This window comes from Neofelis nebulosa, chromosome 1 (genome assembly GCF_028018385.1).
Source record: "Neofelis nebulosa isolate mNeoNeb1 chromosome 1, mNeoNeb1.pri, whole genome shotgun sequence".
NCBI lineage: Eukaryota > Metazoa > Chordata > Mammalia > Carnivora > Felidae > Neofelis > Neofelis nebulosa.
Genome location: NC_080782.1, coordinates 135,448,076 through 135,466,285, shown reverse-complemented (window position 1 = coordinate 135,466,285; position 18,210 = coordinate 135,448,076). Strand labels below are relative to the sequence as shown.

The 18,210-nt window shown below is 42.5% G+C and overlaps 1 protein-coding gene across 2 annotated transcripts in view; it reads left to right on the top strand.

Annotated features, from left to right (window-relative positions):
• MEGF10 (multiple EGF like domains 10) overlaps nt 1-18,210 on the top strand; it is a 187,649-nt gene that overhangs the window by 91,160 nt on the left and 78,279 nt on the right. Inside the window, exon 1 of one of the 2 annotated variants that reach the window (XM_058737318.1) lies at nt 4,853-4,938. The exons of the other annotated variant lie outside the window; for it this stretch is intronic. Coding sequence (XP_058593301.1) covers nt 4,896-4,938 — 43 coding nt within the window. The 5' untranslated portion in view covers nt 4,853-4,895. Of the gene's footprint in view, nt 1-4,852; nt 4,939-18,210 lie in introns of those variants that run through there. 2 annotated transcript variants of the gene reach the window in all.

The following is an 18,210-nucleotide window of genomic DNA, read 5'->3' as shown; positions in this document are numbered from 1 at the left end:
ATGAAAAGAGTGGACATATTTGAAAAGTGAGATTTGTTACTAATTCCCTGGCAAGTATGTTGCAGTGGTTATTCAGAGTTAGTTTACCAAGAACTATGCCTGCCTCAAGCTGAGAGAACAGACCAGATGAGTGTTTGTGTGAAGAAAAGGCTACATGAGTTTCAGACTTTCCAGAACTGATTTAGGCCTTCTAGAAAACAAACTGTTGCCTTATTTTGGAGGTGAGGCCTTCTAAAACGTAACTTGTTGCTTTCTTTTGGAATTCACTGATTTTTGCATGAAGCTTCTAGAATTCTGAGGACACCTCTTCTTTCCGTCCTAGAATACGATATTGACGCAAGGTTAAGTCTATTCTTTACCACTCACGTTTTGGCTTTAAAATGAACAAAAGCATAAATAAATACAGACAGTCTTCAAAGGTGCTCTGAGGAAAACATTTCTGATACCTTTTTTAAGCACATAAGAAAATGCTGTTCTGAGCTAGAGCGCTGTGTCTTGTTACCTGGGTTTTGTCTGCAGCAGTGACTTTAATATCACTTATTAGAAGGTGTGTAGTTTAATTACTCTAGGCCAAATAATTCCTGAAACAAAACGCACACTCGAGTAATCTACTAAGTAGCACAGTTTATATGACCTCATTTCCAAAGATTCTATTTCTCTGTCCCCTCCTCTCTGGTTATTATTATGAACACACTGGATGATATATATTAGATCCATAAAATGATTGCCTTGATAATCAGACTAGTTGCTTGCATCGGTCAGAGTCCAATCCGGAGACAGAAACGACAATAACTTTTTTTTAAGCAGCCTTTTTTATTTTGGAACAGTTTTAGATTTATGGAAAAGTTGCAAGATGGCAGAGAGTTACCATATACCTGTATCCAGTTTTCCCCCTTGTTAATATCTTACCATTAGTTTGTCAAACTGACATATTGACACAGGGAAGTTTATGAAACATTGTTAACTATAACAGGGGACTGGAGTAATGAAGAATTGGCTAGTAGAATTAATAGCACTCGAAAGAACACAGGAATAGCAGATTTAAGGAGCAGCCACTACTTCTAGGGCTGAGACAGGATGTCCAAAAGGAATCCCCACTAGGGCTGGGATGCAGATGTTCTTAGAGAAGATACGCCACAGCTCACTGAGCGGCAAGAGGCTATACTATTCTGGTAGAACGTGATGGACATCTGCCCTCTGGAATTTGCTAGAAATCTGCACTATAGGATGTTTGGGAAAGCTGTTTGTGGAGAAGTGTCTTACGAGACGTGCTCTGCTACAGAAAAGGCCCAGAGGGATGCCAGCGGAAGTTGCTGGCTGACGGGTGCTGCTAGCCCCTAGCTAGCTGGCCTGCTAGTGTAGGAGGTGGGTGCTGAGAAGTGGCCCATGCTTCCGGGAGCCTGGAGCTGGGCTGGAGAAGCTGATCGTGTTGCAGAAACTGGGCACCATGCAAGATGTAGGTGCTACGGAGCCGGATGCTGCAGAAGTGCCTCCCCTGTGCTTGCTTGGCAGGAGCAGGGTGCTGGAGAAGCCACCTGCCCTGTAGGAGTCAGTTGAGCTAGCAGGCTGGAACGGCCAAAGAGAACTTTCCTCCTGCAGTGTCTCTCTAGCGCCCTCTACAGATTGCTTAACATTTGGTCAGTTGGCAAAGTAAAACTAAAGGGCCTATATTGTCTTTTGTAGAGCACAGGTTAATGGATAAATTTAGCACTGAGAGCCAATAAAGTGATAACTACTGTTACACCCAGTCCTTTGGTTACTGAGCTCCTCTCTGCCCATGTGTACGCACATGTGAATTCTTGTACGTCAAGGAAACAACCCTCCATTTCCACCTAACAAGATGCAGCTCTCCGTCTTACAAGTAAAAACATCCTCACTCTCTTTCCAAAGTGAGGAGATACAAGACCGAACGGTTACATAGCCATTATGGATGACATGAATTTTTCCTCAAATTCTGTCACGGTTCCACTGAATATTGTGTTTGCTGGACTAAAATTGACTTAGAACCACTTGTATATAAAATAAGATAAAGTGGAAAGAGAGGGGAAAAAAGAAAATAGCATCTACAAACAAACACATGCATAGAACAAATGGAAGATATTAAAAACTGCTGCAGGCCTCCTTGCTGTCATTTGTTACAAGGCTATAACTGTACATACGGCTTCCTCTTTCCACCCCTCATTCTGTATTTTCCCCCTCCTCCCTCACACCTCAACTGCTTGGGGTTCTTTACCTGGTGGAGCGACCTCAATCTTTATCCCCCTTGAAGGATCTGAATCTCTAGTTGTCCTGCCCCCCCCTTTTTTTTGGTTGATTTCTCTGTTGACCTTTACTTCTGGGCGTGGAAATACTTCTTAGGAACCCACAGAATCTCTTGGCTTCCAGACATGGTTCTCCTTTATCCTATTGTGCAACCCAATTTCTGCCTGATAATCAGGATCATTCACTCCAGATAATCAGATGGCAGTAAATCAATACCTGTCACACACAGCTATCTCTGTGTGTGTGTGTTTTTTTCTTTACTAATGTACGTGGTAGAATAAGGAACAGGTACTTTCACAGGTGAAGGTTTACAAAGGCTTCCCTTGGAGATTTAATCTGACCGTTTACTTTGTCCATGGACGGATGGATTCCTGTCTGTGATGTACAGACAGTCTTCCTGGATCTCAATGTATTCTCTGTATAAAAAAAAAAACAAAAAAACAAGTGTGTCAGAAGACTGTACAAAGTTTCTTCCCCTGGAGTAAAATCATGATTTATTTGACTGAACTCAGACATACTGCTTCTTTTAAAATTTGATTAAATGATTTAAAAAAAAAACCTCACTCATATTTTACTTTTATTGACATTCTAATGCATACCCTAGCCTATATGACATCAATCTAACCTACCTCCATCTCTCCCTTCCCTCCTCTTCCCCCTCTCCCTTTTCCTCCCCCCAACATCCATCTCTCCATCCTTTCATCAATCTTCTATCCCTCTTCCTCTTTCAGGGCATGAAAAACAACTCCTAGAAGGCAGGCGCTGTGTGTTATTAATCTCGTTAGCCTCCATTGTGCCTGGCATGTGGTTGGAGCAGAGTGAATGGTTGTTCTATTTAATTAGATTGAATGAGCTGTATGATTCCATGAAGGTCATCCGCGTGTTCATGGTGTGAACTTTCATTGAGTGATTGCTGTGTGCAAGGAACTGTATTGGATGCTGGGGATAAGGAAACCCATGTGGAGCTTTCGCTGGCCTCACAGAGCTCATGGCTTCGAGGCGGGTACACAGAACAGAGGTGGCTGGAGAAAGCCAAAAATGGCACTGGGTATGGGAGTGAGAACTGGATATGGCATGAAGAGGAAAGAAGGGCTGGCAGAGATATCAAGAGGTGTGTAGAATCAGGGAGCTAGTGGGCAAAGGTGGGGAGAGCTTGAGGGGGTTCATATCTGATGACCTTTCTTTGGGTAAACTGGCAACAGAGACAATCTGCCGACATGAAAGGGTGCCGGAGTTGGGTCATATTGATGATGATGATGACTGTAATAGTCCTTGCGTCCTTGGTATGTGCACAGCATCACCGCAAGGGCTTTATAGGAGTCACGTTTAATACTCGTGGCAGACGTGACATGGGTACAATTCTTGTTCCTATTTTACTGATGAAGAAACAGACGTGCCGAACAATTAAATGACTTGTCTCAGTTTAAACACCTACTAAATGGTGGAGGCATAGTCACATCCCCTTTATGGCCAGTCTTTTTAACCACAAGGGTACAGTGCCTCGTGAAATTGGAAAGGAGGTTTGGTTAAAGTGTCAAGGGTCCGTGGGCCTGAGAGGAATGAGAGCAGGAGGCAGGGGCTGACGGCACCAGACAAATGTGAAAGTAAGTATCCTGAGGGGCACCTGGGTGACTCAGTCGGTTAAGCGTCAATTTCGGCTCAGGTCGTCATCTTGTGGTTTGTGATTTGAGCCCCGCGTCGGGCTCTGTGCTGACAGCTCAGAGACTGGAGCCTGCTTCAGATTCTGGGTCTTCCTCTCTCTTTCTGCCCCTCCCCTGCTCATGCTCTGTCTCTCTGTCTTTTTTCTCTCAAAAATAAACAAAAATAATTTTAAAAAAAAGAAAAGAAAAGCACTCTGAGAGATGTCAAAGGCACACTTTCAGAGATGATGAATTTTAAATGACACCCCTTTGGATGGTCTCATTTTGTAATTTTTAATTTCCTCATTTATAATATTAAGAATGTTGGGCAGATTATACTTACAATCCCTTTCCAACCTGTGATTTTATGTGTGGTTTTCTCTAATACTTACATATGTGCAATCCCTGAGACCTTTCTTTGTTTTGGAAACCCTTTAAAGCTTTTGCATGAGTAGCAGTAACACATTTGTTCTCTCAATCTATATAATCCTGTTTATGATTTTTCTAAACGTCTATAGAGAAATGTGTTTCTCCTCTGGCTATAGGGCACTTCCAGGATGCAAGGGAGAGCCCTAAATCAACCAGTAGCCCGCAAATAGCTTTCAAAGCTTGTTCTGCAGGCTTCTGAAATGAGTACCAAGTAGAGGCAAACATGGAAACTAATTTCGGTTCAGAAATTCGAAACTGGGGCTTATTTAGCCACCGATAGCGTTTCTGGTTAAATGTACTTGGAAGCAGTAAAAATATGCCTGGGAGGCAAGACTAGCTCAAACATTTTCAGGTACAACATTAGGAACACTGGTAACCTTTTATATAAAGCAGGCATGCTGTGCAGCAGGGAGTAAGTAATAAGACTTTGCCTGCGGGATATTCCGATTGGGGAATCCATTTGAAGGATAGCACAAGCCAGAAATCGTGAGACACAAAAAGCTGGCTTATTCCCCAGCAAGGTCTGCTGCAAAGCTCTATCGACTGGACACAATAGTTGGATCGATGGTGTCTGGGAAGAGAAGACGCTCAGAACCCAGTCCTCACAGTGAGTCGTTAACATGCCCAATCGCGCTGTCAGAATTACTTTAGAAATCGGGTTGATGAAGCAGCAGGACTAAGAGGAGATCTTTTGGGCTCACTGGTGTGGGGGCAGGGCATTGATGACAGGTGGGAAGGACGGAGCTGGGAAGGGTTCATCAGACCCGCCTGAAGGCAGTTTCGCTGATGGACTGCCCGCATCTTGCGATAGAGGTCACGAGCACAAAATGCGGACTTTGCCTTTCCGCAGGACGCTGAAAACTGGGCTGTTCTTGGTTTCTCTCTGGAGGGTCAGGGAACCTCCTCCCCCTGCTCCCTCTAAACCCCGTGTTGGAGCTGAATTGCAGGAGTCCTGGCTGCTGTCTTTTTGGTGCTGTTTCTGGGCCTCACGTTCCTCGTGCTGAAATAAGGATGAGATGACCTAACCATGAGGATTAGATGACCCCGTAGCTGTTCCCTGCTCAGCATTGTACCTGGTACTTACTTGCAATTCTTTGTGTGACAGATGTGGCTTCCACTAGACTTCAGTGTGTGGGTGGAACAGTGGATGGAGACGCTCGTTGTGGACATCTTGTTTAGTCCCGGGGGGCCACCCCCTTGCTTAGCAGAAGCCTCTCTCTGTCCACAGTTGCTGGGCATGAGGTCCCCCAGACAGAGCCCTGGTGCAGTTTCCTGCATTATTCTCAACCTCCGAACGTGGATGTCCTTACCAGATGGATTCATGTCTGGTTTACATTCTGGCTTACTGAGAACACTGTAGATGTTTATGTTACTTGCGCTAGTCCACACGCGCTGGCTGTTAAAGACCAGGCTTGGCTGTCATGTTACTAAACTCCATTCCGTATCATGTATTCATGTGTTTCCTTTTTTTTTTTCTTTTGGTTTTCTTCAATATCCCTCTACATCTGCTTATCAGAAAATCGTGGTTCAACCTCAAAATATAACAAGATCTAAGCTTTTATTTAAAAAAAAATTTTAACGTTTATTTATTTTTGAGAGAGAGAGAGACAGAGCGCAAGTGGGGGAGGGGCAGAGAGAGAGGGAACCACAGCATCCGAAGCAGGCTCCAGGCTCTGTGCTGACAGCTCAGAGCCTGACACAGGGCTTGAACTCATAGACTGTGAGATCATGACCTGAGTGCTACCTCTCCAATCCATGTCACTGCCCTCTTTTAATCGGTGCTCACACAATAGCCTCTTTGATGCTACACCTAATTGGGCCCAACTGGGGTCAGTTCTCTGTAGTGACCCCAGAGTGACCTTGCAAAACTGTTCTATAAAACAGAACTCCCCAGTATTTCCCATGATAGAATCATCGCCAAAGCTCTTTTTGACCTGTCCCACCCCTATGCCATCTATCCCTTGTCATCACACTTTCTCTCTGGGTATCGTACTACCCAGCCCTCTCCCTTCCTCTCATGGGACACACTGGTTTCAAAAAAAATTTTTTTTAATGTTTATTTATTTTTGAGAGTGCGAGCAGAGGAGGGGCAGAGAGAGAGAGAGAGATACCGAATCCGAAACAGGCTCCCGGCGCTGAGCTGTCAGCACAGAGCCCGACGTGGGGCTTGAGTCCACAGACTGCAAGATCGTGACCTGAGTTAAAGTCAGACGCTTAACCAACTGAGCCACCCAGGTGTCCCCACACTGGTTTCATTTCTCCCTTTGCCCTTGATCTTCCTTCAACCTGGAATACTCTTCTCCCTAGATCTTTATGTGGCTGTCTTCTTTAGGCCAATCAGGTCTCAGCTTTCCCCAACCTTTATATATAAAGAGTATTCCCCATGATTCTTGATCACATCTCCTTTTTAATTTTTTTTATGGCACTGAAAATATTTTGTTTTGTTTTCTTTTGTTTTGGGACTGTCTTTCCTTCTGGGACGTAGGGCCCCTAAAATTTTGTCTGTTGTTTTCACTGCTCTGTAGCTAATTTGCTCACTTAATGTCCAGCACAGTACTGGGCACACAGTAATGCTCAATATATATTTGTGAAAGGAAGGAATAAAGGCATAAATGTTCCAGGAATAGTAATGGATATAAAAGCAAGACATGAGAGATGAATAAGACTCCGACTCTTTGTTCAAGGAGCTTTCAGTTTAACAGGGATTGGATCTATGTGCCCAAATATATAAGCAAAATATCCAGAGAAGTTAAGAAGGAAGTAACCATAAGTCTTCTAGAGAAAGGGTATGACCCTATGAAGGGTTCTTCCCTTCAGTGGCCTTAAGATAGTTTGGGTTCCTGTGGCTCTTGGCTATGTGTAGAGGGGGCCCATTCTTCCTTGGTGACTTAGCAGAAGATTCCTTGTCCATAAACAGTCACCTGCAGTGAAATCATAGAAGCCAGGTGACATGCAGTAGATGTGGTTTTCATGAACTATTAGGCAATGGGGATGTGGGAGCTCCTTGGCCTCAGGAGAGGGAAAGCTATAGTACCAACATCAAGGTTACTACTTGTAGAGGGGTGAGGCTTCTGACACAGCGGCCTCAAGAGTAAGAAAGGTGTTTGAAAGTCAGCCCTCATTTCAGCAGGTAATGCCGAACGGTTCTGCCATCTAAACTTCCACGTATTATTTCTCAAGGTGGGGATTTTGTAGGACAATGTGGAACTTAGTTAAATGTGTACCACAATGGAGTAGGAGCAGTAAGAAATTAGGCAAAGAAATTCAGACTACAAATTATTTGCAATCACACAGCAACCAGTTTCTGACAGCACAAATGTGTTTGTTTCCTGGCTGTTCTGCTGAGAGTGAAATAATGATATGTATTAGGCGGTCCCGGAGCCTTATTTGTCACCATACCTGTAAAATGGGTGTGCTGACACTTGAGTTTAGTAGAACTACATGCATTTCATCTTACGGAGTTATGTTGTTAATTGTATAAAATATTTAAGTGCTGTGGTGTATTACGTAGTCCCATATCTTTCACCAATTATACATGATTTCTTATTGTTTGCGATTGTATGAGAGAATTTTTTAAAACACATGAAAGTTTCTTCAAGGCAAACAAGAAAAGGGGCCCGTCACTGTGTTTTTCTTTCTTTTGTCAAAATCATCTTTTAATTCATCGACAACTTCATTGATTTTTAACATTTTTAACAAATGTTTGAACATTTGTACCTGTATACTAGAGAAATTAATCACATTTGCCATGTTTAAACTAAAAACGCAAAGAAAGTAGGGGCACCTGGGTGGCTTAGTCAGTTGAGTGTCTGACTCTTGATTTCGCCTCAGATCATGATCCCAGGATTATGAGATCACACTGAGCGTAGAGCCTGCTTAAGATTTTCTCTCTCTCTCTCTCTCTCTCTCTCTCTCAATCTGTCCCTCTTCCCCACACTCTCTCCCTGAAATATTCTTTTAAAAGTATAGAAAGTAATAAGTGATAAAGACTATTCCAATAGAATAAAATAGAAGAGGTTCCAAGAGAAGCCTGGCTCTTGAATCATACATGATAGAATCATCTTAAACCTCTGTGCAAGCCTAATGTTTTACTACTCACTACTATTCCACAAAACTAGTGAAAGTAACTTCCAAAGAAAGTTTAAATTTCAATGGAACTGCTTGCACTGGATGTTGGTATCTAAACTGTGAAGTTTTGTTCATACATTGAAGAAAAGCAGCCCCTTAAAAAAAAAAAAACCTTATGTTGTAAAATTAGTAATACATAAATCAGGTTTATCCATGTTATCCATTAGTTCTCAGAATAATTCGACCACATCAAAGTGAGAAACTTCTTCAAGACAGAAAATGTCTTAAGCAAAGTTAAATAGAAGCAGGGATGGGAAAAGATTTTTGCAATGTACAAAGCAAATGATTAGTATATGGAATTCATGAAGAATTCCCACAACTCAATAAGAAAAACCCCTCAACTTTAGAATAGGCAGCACAGTAAGATAATTTAGAGACCAGGAAACCTGATCGGCTAATAAGTTTATGAGAATATGCTTCTCTTTGTCGTAATCAGTGAGGTGCATAGTAAATGAACAAGATGTCATTTTTTTGCCATCAGATTGGCAAAAGTTAAGAAGTCTGTCAGCACCGCATGTTGGCAAGGATGTGAAAGGAAGATTCCCTATACCGCTCCCATGAGGGTAAATTGGCAGAGTAACTTTAGAGAGCAATTTTCCTGTCTCTAGAGTAAAATTCTAATTTGTGTACACCATAGGATCCTGGAATTTTACTCCTACTCCTTTGTCATTTGTCTACAGACCTTGCAGAAACCTTTGCTTTGCTTAAACTGGGCGATCTATTCTTTCCATCTTTGCAACAGTGAGAATTTGGCAACAACAGATAATGGCCATGAATAAGGGAAAATAGAAGTTTGCTAGAGGCTGTTAATATGGAGGAATGCTATGTAGCCATTCATTCCTATAAATTGATATACGGTATTCTGTGCTAGCAGATGTGTGATATTAATTGATCTCAATACCAGCAGACAGGGTAGAAAAAGCAAGATGCACAGTGATGTATACATTCTATGTAAAACTAATAAGTACATGAAATGATACAGTTTATTATTTCTGGACACACACAGACTAGCAGGATGCAGGTTAAAATCATGCGGTTACCTCTGAGGAAGGGGCAGGGAGAGACCTGGGAACCAGGCACAGAGAAGACAAAGGGGACTTCATCTCTAATATTTTATTTCTCGCATCAAATGATGAAGCAAAGGGGACGTAGCATTCCCAACTGTTAATTCTAGGTTGTGTGTGCATGGGCCTTTGTTACAGTATTACTTGTAGACTCCCATAGCTAAAAAAAAAAAAAGTGGTGTTTTTTTTTTTTTTCCCAAGAAAACTGTATTATATTTTCCAGACCATCCAGGGAACAGTGAGGGCTTGGGGTCTAGTTTCCTCACTGTGGGATTTTAAGCAAACATTTAAGGCTTCCGCCCTTTGACTCTCACTTCCGGAATGAAGAGCTTTAGTACTTGCACAGTGGTGGTGACGAGTGCTTACTCTCCGGTGCTCCCCCGAAGCCTCACCTTGCCTGGAAACCTTCTCCCCATCCCTCCTTTCCTCTGCCCGAAGGTTCAATACACACATAACATAGATCCTCTGTGTCCCTCGAGCATCCTGTGAACTGTAACACCTAGCACGCCTGCTTTGCGATAAGTCTCACTGGGGACCAGTCTCCTCCAGCAGATCAAGAAATCCTGCTGTGGAACATGTCAGGCAGGATCAGGTAGTGTGTGTTCCTCAACAAACATGGAACATGTCAGGCAGGATCAGGTAGTGTGTGTTCCTCAACAAACAGAACGTCGTGGCCCAACAAACAGAACGTCGTGGCCTTAGAAGATATTTAATATATGTTTCATGAAAAAATACATGAGCAAAAGAACAAAAATATGGCAGGACTTTGTAAAGCAAGACACCCTGTAATGGTTCCTGAGGTTTTTATTATTCTTTTGACTTCAGTGGATCAATGTAATCCCCCCAAATCCTTCACTTAAGCCGAGCCTACCGTTTATAGCCTTGAGATTTTCCTGCACCGTGAACAGGGTCATCAATATGCTTTCATTGAGAGACATCAACGTTTATATTTAGACACATTAAATAATAAACATTTCACGCCCTTTTTTTCTGCTTCATAATTTGAGATAAGCATTCGCTGCAGTTCTAAAATGATATTTCATGCTTTGAAAATTCATTTAACAAACTTTTTTTTAAAAAAAGAAGAATAAAGGTTTTCTCTCAGCCACTGAATAATATTAATATCAACAGCACTGGGTGGTTGTCCACAGTGATCCTTGGCTCTCTGTCAGCTCTCCAGTGGCTTTTTTGACATGTGAAGGACGTGAGGTTTTAGTGCTTTCAGAGGATCTGGAAAATACATTTTTATTGTTCTTCTTCATGGATGGAGAAGCTTTACAAAGTTGTTTTATTTTTAAAGCACTTGATGTTTTGAATGAGGGTCTTTTCTTCTACATTAACAAAGGGAATGACATACCATAGCCTTGTTAGCCTGAAGCGAAGGGAATGAAATCACACGGAGATAAAAGAACTTGAGGGAACCAGAGCTTAGGAAGAAAGGGTGTATATTTCAAGAAGAACCATGTTTTGCTATCCTTTGAGACAGTGGAAGTTTATTTTGGTCGCTTATGAAACTCCGTAGAGCGATTTTCCTGAAAGTGACTTACTTGTGCTTTGTCTATATGTATTAGAATGTGAAGGGCTGAACGTCTTCCCTGTTAATTTCTCTCCTAGTCACAGATTTCCCTGTGTTTAAAGTCAATGGTGAACATTACAGCAAAATACCATACAAAAATGCATTTTCAAGTCAGTATGGCTGACTAATGTATCCTAAAAGATGCTTGACATTTAAATGTTAAGGGCACTTAGTCTTAGTTTCTTCAATCAGCAACCCTGGTGAGGGTAGTTATACATTATAAGCTGACATCACTTTCCCGATGATAAAGCCTAGTTCCCAGATTCCATATATTATCCTGCTGGAAGTGTCTGGGACAGATGTATCCACAAGCTTCTCAAACCCCATGTGGTTCTACGATTTGACTTCTTATATACTAGAGGTCAAATCCAAGACAAATAAAAACAAAATAAAACAACAACAAAATGCAGGCCACTCATCATTTCATCTGGGATTGGTTTAGACCTAACACAAGTGCACAGAATTGGCCACTTCTGTTGTTCTCTGTAATTTAGACCCAGTCGCTTTAGAAAAGCATCTTGAAGTTCAGTGTGGGTTTCAAGGCTGCTTCTCTTGTCTTAGTGGGCATAGAGAGGCTGAGGCAAGATCAAGTCAGTGGTTTTGGTGCCTAGTAATACGGCAAGACTCTGTAGGTTTTATTTATGGCCACCTATTTCTTTATGTGAAGGGGAGGATTACTCAGGAGTTCATGCGTTGTTTCCTGGTTCCTCCTTTTACTTTTCTGGCCTCCAGGTACCTGCCTACCCCTCTGGGCACATTGGTCATCCGCAAGCGGGAAGTTTCTAAATCCAGTTTCTATCTGGCAAGTAAAAATAGGATGTCACCTGGCACTGGGTTTCACTGCAGGCCTGAGCTTTTTCCATTTGGCTTTATGAAAATGGTCAAAAGGGATGACACCCCACCTCGTTTTTTACTTTGCGGAGTTTGTGGGCAATTTGTTTTTGAAATTCATATTGGGAGAACCAAGTTGTGCCTTTTGTCATGAATGATTCATGCAAGGCAGACAGTACAAACCAACGACAGGCCTGTTATTCTAGCTTTATGTACAGCTGGAGGATGTTTCTCTAGGGTGGTTTTTTGTTGTTGTTGTTGTTGTTTTTTTGTTTTTTTTTTTTTTTTTTTTTTTACTGGGGTGGGATATTCCAATGTGCTGACCATGGAATAAAATTTCTGCTATAGTAGATCCATGCTGTGTCACACATACCAAAGGTACGTTTTGTGTAATTAGTATGTCCCACCATTCCCATGTGACAGAGAGAGAATTAAGTAGAACAAAGTTTGGGAACTTGCTCAAGGTTCCATGGTTATGAAGTGACAGTAGCTGGGGTCCAGGTCTGTCTGATGCTGAATGATTATACCCTTCCTTGAGCCAGCTCGTGATTGATGAAGGTCTGTAACAAGGTGAACTTGATGGTAAACATTACTCCTTAATCTAAGGGAAAAATGATTTCATCCTTTCCTTTTTTCTGTTGTTGTTGTTGAGGAATGTTGTGGCTGAGGCAATGTGTTAATGTGCCCTTGTTCTTTGCTCCAAAGCATCTCTCAACTTGGCATTTCTGTGTATCTCTCATTGTGCTCCTTTCTTTTATTCTTTCTCTACACAAAGACGTGAGATTTACTAAACTATCTGCTGTTTGTTCGAAGAATGTTCTTAATGCCACGTTTTTGTCAATACATGGGTGTCTGTGGACATGTTGAGATATTCTGCATCAAAACCATTCTGATGAAACTGCTGTTAACACTTTAAAGCCTGGCCAATATCATTTTTAGGCCAAAAAATTTTTTTCAAACATCTGTGAGATGTTTTTGTCTTAGAATGTTCCCCTTTGAAAATCAGGGAGAAGCCGCGAATGTGCACTGATGGCAGATTTTGTCACCGTTGGGCATTAGTTGCCTGGGATGGCCTGATGGGGTACGGCAAGATCACAGCTTTGAGGCATTGACAGGTTCAGCTGAGTCCTTGCCACTGCCACTTGAATGCTAAGTGACTGAGCAAATTATCATCTGAGTTAATTTGGCACATGATATGTTGGAATAATTATACCTGTGGCATTGAGTTATTGTGATATTTGAATAAAATAGCTGCATAAGGCTGACACATGTTTGAAACTTGATGTATCTTACAACCCCTTCGTTCTCTTCCCATCCTTTGAAGGGGAGATTGGACTGAGGGTTTAACGTGGGTCAGGAGAAGGACGCCTTGGTGGCTCAGTCGGTTCAACGTCTGACTCTTAGTTTCGGCTCAGGTCACGATCTCACAGTTGGTGAGTTCGAGCCCTGTGTTGGGCTCTGCGCTGATAGCCCACAGCCTGCTTGGGATTCTCTGTCTCTCCCTGTCTTTCTCTGCCCCTCTCTGGTTTGTTCTTTCTCTCTCTCTCTCAGAAAATAAACATTAAAAATTTTTTAAGTGGGTCAGGAGAGGAGAATGTTCCCAGACGTGTTGAGATAGTTTTACCCGTTGGTCTCCTTGTGGAATGTGGATCTACATTCATGATCGATTCCATTCCTCTACCAAACAGACCACGAACGCTGGCCATGTGCCACATGGGTCTAGTTTTCAGTTTGGTGTGCTCCTAAAGCTAGTTGACATCAATACCATTTTCACAGTGAGCTTATTGGTTTTTTTGTTTGCATAGAATCATTATCAACTTACAGAAGCTCTTCAGATATGACATCTCCTCAATCGTATTTTCACTATGTTCTCACGACTGAGGTAATTTCCTAGTTCCAGTGCCCCTAAATAGTGAGTCATTGGCTGACCCCATGGGGTGGCTCAGTGACAGGTTTTATCATTTGCTGCCCTGCCTTCATGGGTCATATCTGGTGAAATTGTGGGATATTATGTTTAAGCAAAATATATAATTTCACTCCTTCAGGAGCAGGATGGCTTCATGAAAAATGCTTGGCCTTTGAATACGGATGCCACCCCTATCAGCCTGGTGTTTTGGGACACTTTACCTAAAGAGTCTCATCCTAAATATCCTCCGTGTGCTGAAGATGATAATGATGACCCACCTTGTTGTGATTGCTCTGAGGACCAGAAAGTGGTGTCTGAAGCATGGAGCACAGAATCTGGCACGATACAAAGGCTCAGCAGATTGAACCCTTTGAAAATCATTTTTTGCTTGCTTTTCTCATACTGCCAAAAGGATGTACAATGATTGCAGAGAATTTAGAAAAGGTGGTTAATCTAAATGAACGAAGGTAATGTCAAGCATATTCTTAAGACCCAGAGATCCCCAGTGGTGCCATTTGATCATAGAGCCTCTCAATATCTGTCTATCTATCTGTCTATCTGTCTATCTTTCTATCTATCTATCTATCTAAGTCTGTCTGTGTGTCTGTCTTTCTGCCTTTGTCATGTTCTTTCTTCTCCCTGACTCCCCCGATATTAGGTTCAGCCATTATACAGTTGCTGATATTTGGCCTCTTGTGACCTAAATTAACAAGTTTCATCTAGTTCATTCGAATATATTGCTAAAATTGGATCATGTGGTACCATTTAAATCTACTTTTTTTTTTTTTTTTTTTTGGGACAGAGAGAGACAGAGCATGAACGGGGGAGGGGCAGAGAGAGAGGGAGACACAGAATCGGAAACAGGCTCCAGGCTCCGAGCCATCAGCCCAGAGCCTGACGCGGGGCTCGAACTCACGGACCGCGAGATCGTGACCTGGCTGAAGTCGGATGCTTAACCGACTGCGCCACCCAGGCGCCCCTAAATCTACTTTTTTACAATGAAGACATTGCTAATGTTTTTCAAGTTCATTAAATATTCTTCTATAATATCACTTTTAGATGATATGTAATGTTCCATTGTGTGATTATACCCATTTCTTTTCGCCAATCCTCCATTACTAGAAAATTAGATTGTTTTCAATTTTTTGTTACTATAAACAGTGCTAGGATAAACATGACAGCTTTGGAGGGAGTAAGTATCATGGTTTAGAATGCAGACTAAAGGGGGTGCCTGGGTGGCTCAGTTGGTTAAGCATCCAACTTTGGCTCAGGTCATGATCTCGGGTTCGTGAGTTCGAGCCCTGTAGCCGGGCTCTGTGTTGACAGCTTGGAGCCTGGACCCTGCTTCTGATTCTGTGTCTCCCTCTCTCTCTGCCCCTCCCTTGTTCATACTCTGTCTGTCTCTCTCTCTCTCTCTGTCTCTCTCTCAAAAATAATAAACGTTAAAAAAAAAAAAAAAGGAATGCCAACAAAAGGCAGAAGGTCTGTACTTCCCTGCTTCCTGCCTGTGTACCTATAACAAGTCACCTGGATCTCAGTTTCTTCTTCCACAAAATGGGCACAACTTCCAAATAGGACCTACTTCATAGGGCCATTGTGAGAGTTCATCTGTCTCTAGTGCCGAGGAGAGTGTCTATGGGCACACTGTAAATATTACTAATGGATTAGCTACTGTGAATTGTTCCTGTCATTATACACATATGTTTATTTCTTTTGGAAAAATATCTCAAAGGAGGAACTTATGACTGAAGAGCTCTCAGTACCCGATTCAAGATGAATTTCTAAAATAGGTGTAGATTACCCACAGAAGTGTGTAAAAGTGCTATTTTCATGTAAAGGGGGAGGTTATCTCCATCACTGTACGTCTCAGATTCATCATTGTTGTGACCCCATCTCGTGACTGAGGGTGCACGGTTTTTCATGGCTTAATATCCCTGAAGTCAGAATGCTTCCAACCATCAGAGTCACCCGGATAACTGCTGTGACATGCCAGTGTGGGACCTTCTGTTGACAACTACTGAGATCAAGAAAGGCTGTCAGTGTGTCTTAACACCTGTGAAATTAATTAAGTCTTATTTGATAGGGAACAAGGCAAACATATATAAAAATTGTGATCTGAGTGCAAGATGAGCGTCATGGCAGATATATATATGGATGTCTTCTTCAGAGAGCATCTCAGATTGGGTCTGAAAAAATGTTCCTGTAGGACAGAGATTTCCAGGCTGAGCTTGGAAACCTGGGAAGGACTGATGGAGGGAGAGGACGTATCTAACACCTCTCCACATCTACTTGTTTCTATACCTACTTCTTTTGTCATGCACAGGAAGATGATCGCGGCCATGATGCGATAGAAGGGGGCATTCATGGACATTCGCGATTTAAAAGCCTTGTGACTTTTGCATGCCTTATTCTCTCCACATGTAATATCTCCTACAGCTTCCCTCCCTTTCCAGTCCCCCGTCTTTCTCTGTACAAACCCTCCACGCTTTACCTAAATAGGGCACACTCTGCCGTTTAGGGGTCATTCCTCTGTTTTCTGTTGTACCTTGTACCTCCCCCTACTGCTTATCGCGGGGTATTTTAGCGCCTAATAACTGAATGCATCTGCTGATAACCTGTAAGCTTCCAGAAGCATGCACTCTACCATTCTCCTTTGAATCCTAAGCCCAGCCCTATGGCTGGCACATGGCAGGTACTTGAGAGGTGTAAATTGAGTGGATTTCAGTACCCAGCCCATGGATGTAACCTGTGGTTACTGGTAGCACTGGAAGTTAGCGCCATAAGGGCTCCGGGGTGAGCCCATTGTCTTGCGAGGATCCAGTGCTCCGCTGGCTGTCATTAAGGGTTGTAGCATGGACGGTATACTTCTGATATTACACAGTAGTTTAAACTTCCTTTTATTTTCACTTTATTGTGAGAGCTTATTAGAGCATGCTGTCCATGCTGCCTGAGACCCTCATTAAGCTTTCCCCGAAACAGCTGCATGAATCTGGGCACAGAGCATCCAGAGCCCATTTCTAGCTGCCAGCACAGCAAGAGATGAAACTAGGAGCACCTGGGTGGCTCAGTCGGTTAAGCCTCTGACTTCGGCTCGGGTCATGATCTCCCCGCTCGTGAGTTTGAGCCCAGGGTCGGGCTCTGTGGTGACAGCTCAGAGCCTGGAGCCTGCTTCAGATTCTGGGTCTCCCTCTCTCTCTGCCCCTCCCCTGCTTGTGCTGTTTCTGTCTCTGTCTCTCTCTCAAAAATAAATAAACATTAAAAAGAGAGAGAGAGAGAGAGAGAGATGAAACCAGAAGCTGAAAATGAGTCCTCACTCCTTTCAAAGCATCAGGGTTCTTTTCAGTATAATTTGAAACAGAAGTTGGTTCATCTACCTTTTCCTATTAGAATATTCTAGCTATTGCCGTCTTAATGTAACCAATTTTTTTTTTTAAGGTTTTCAGTGGTAATAACCAACCTAGTCACTTTTTCTTTAGGCATGAAATGCTTGCCCTGTGAGATTAGAGTGAGGTGTTAAGTAAAAGACTTGAAGTGATTTGAGTTCAGAGTCTCCAAACTGCCTTTCCAAACACAGTACTTGAATTCAGGATAAATGGTCAAGCTTGACGCTCATAAGGAGCAAGTTCTGCCTCTTGTCTAGACAGTCAACATACCCTTGTATTTGTAGCAATCAGGTAAGAAAGCTGGCTTTTGTGTGATAAGCTGTAAAAATGGAAGTGTTGCAGTAGTTGAATATGACAAATGAAGAGAGGAAAGGAAGTCACAGTGATGCCTAAATTCAAGCCAGGCTTCTGTGTCCCACTTGTTCTGTTTCCTGCTTATTTGTCTGTACGCTTCTGTATGTGGATGCCCCCCCCCCCGCCCGCCCCTGCATCGCTTATGTTGGCGCCCAGTATTCACATGGTGAGGTCCATGTATCAATGGCCTGTTAGGGAAACACAGCCCCAAAGGGAGAAGCTGTCACTTCAAAGCATACCACAGTGCTTAGATATAGACAGGAAATTAACCATGTCGGCATGATAATATTTCCTTTAAAGCCTGAAACCCTTTCTTTGATGCTGATAGTTATCAATTTCTGCTATGAACTTGTTTCTATCATGAGGAGGTGTCTTAAGGGTTTTTGTTTTGTGTGTGTGTGTGTGTGTGTGTGTGTGTGTTTTGGGGTTTTTTTTTTTGCATTTATCTAACCCCAAGGAAATAGGACTGGTCTCTCCCTGACTGCTCTTCTGGGAGAGAAATTGTTGGATGGGACGTGGAAGGGAATCACAAGAGAGAAGAGAGACGTGTTCTGTCCCCTCAGTACCTTGACTTCTTTCTTCCCACTCCTCTCCTGATGTTGTAAAACATATTCCATAAAATGTATGCGTGCCAGCA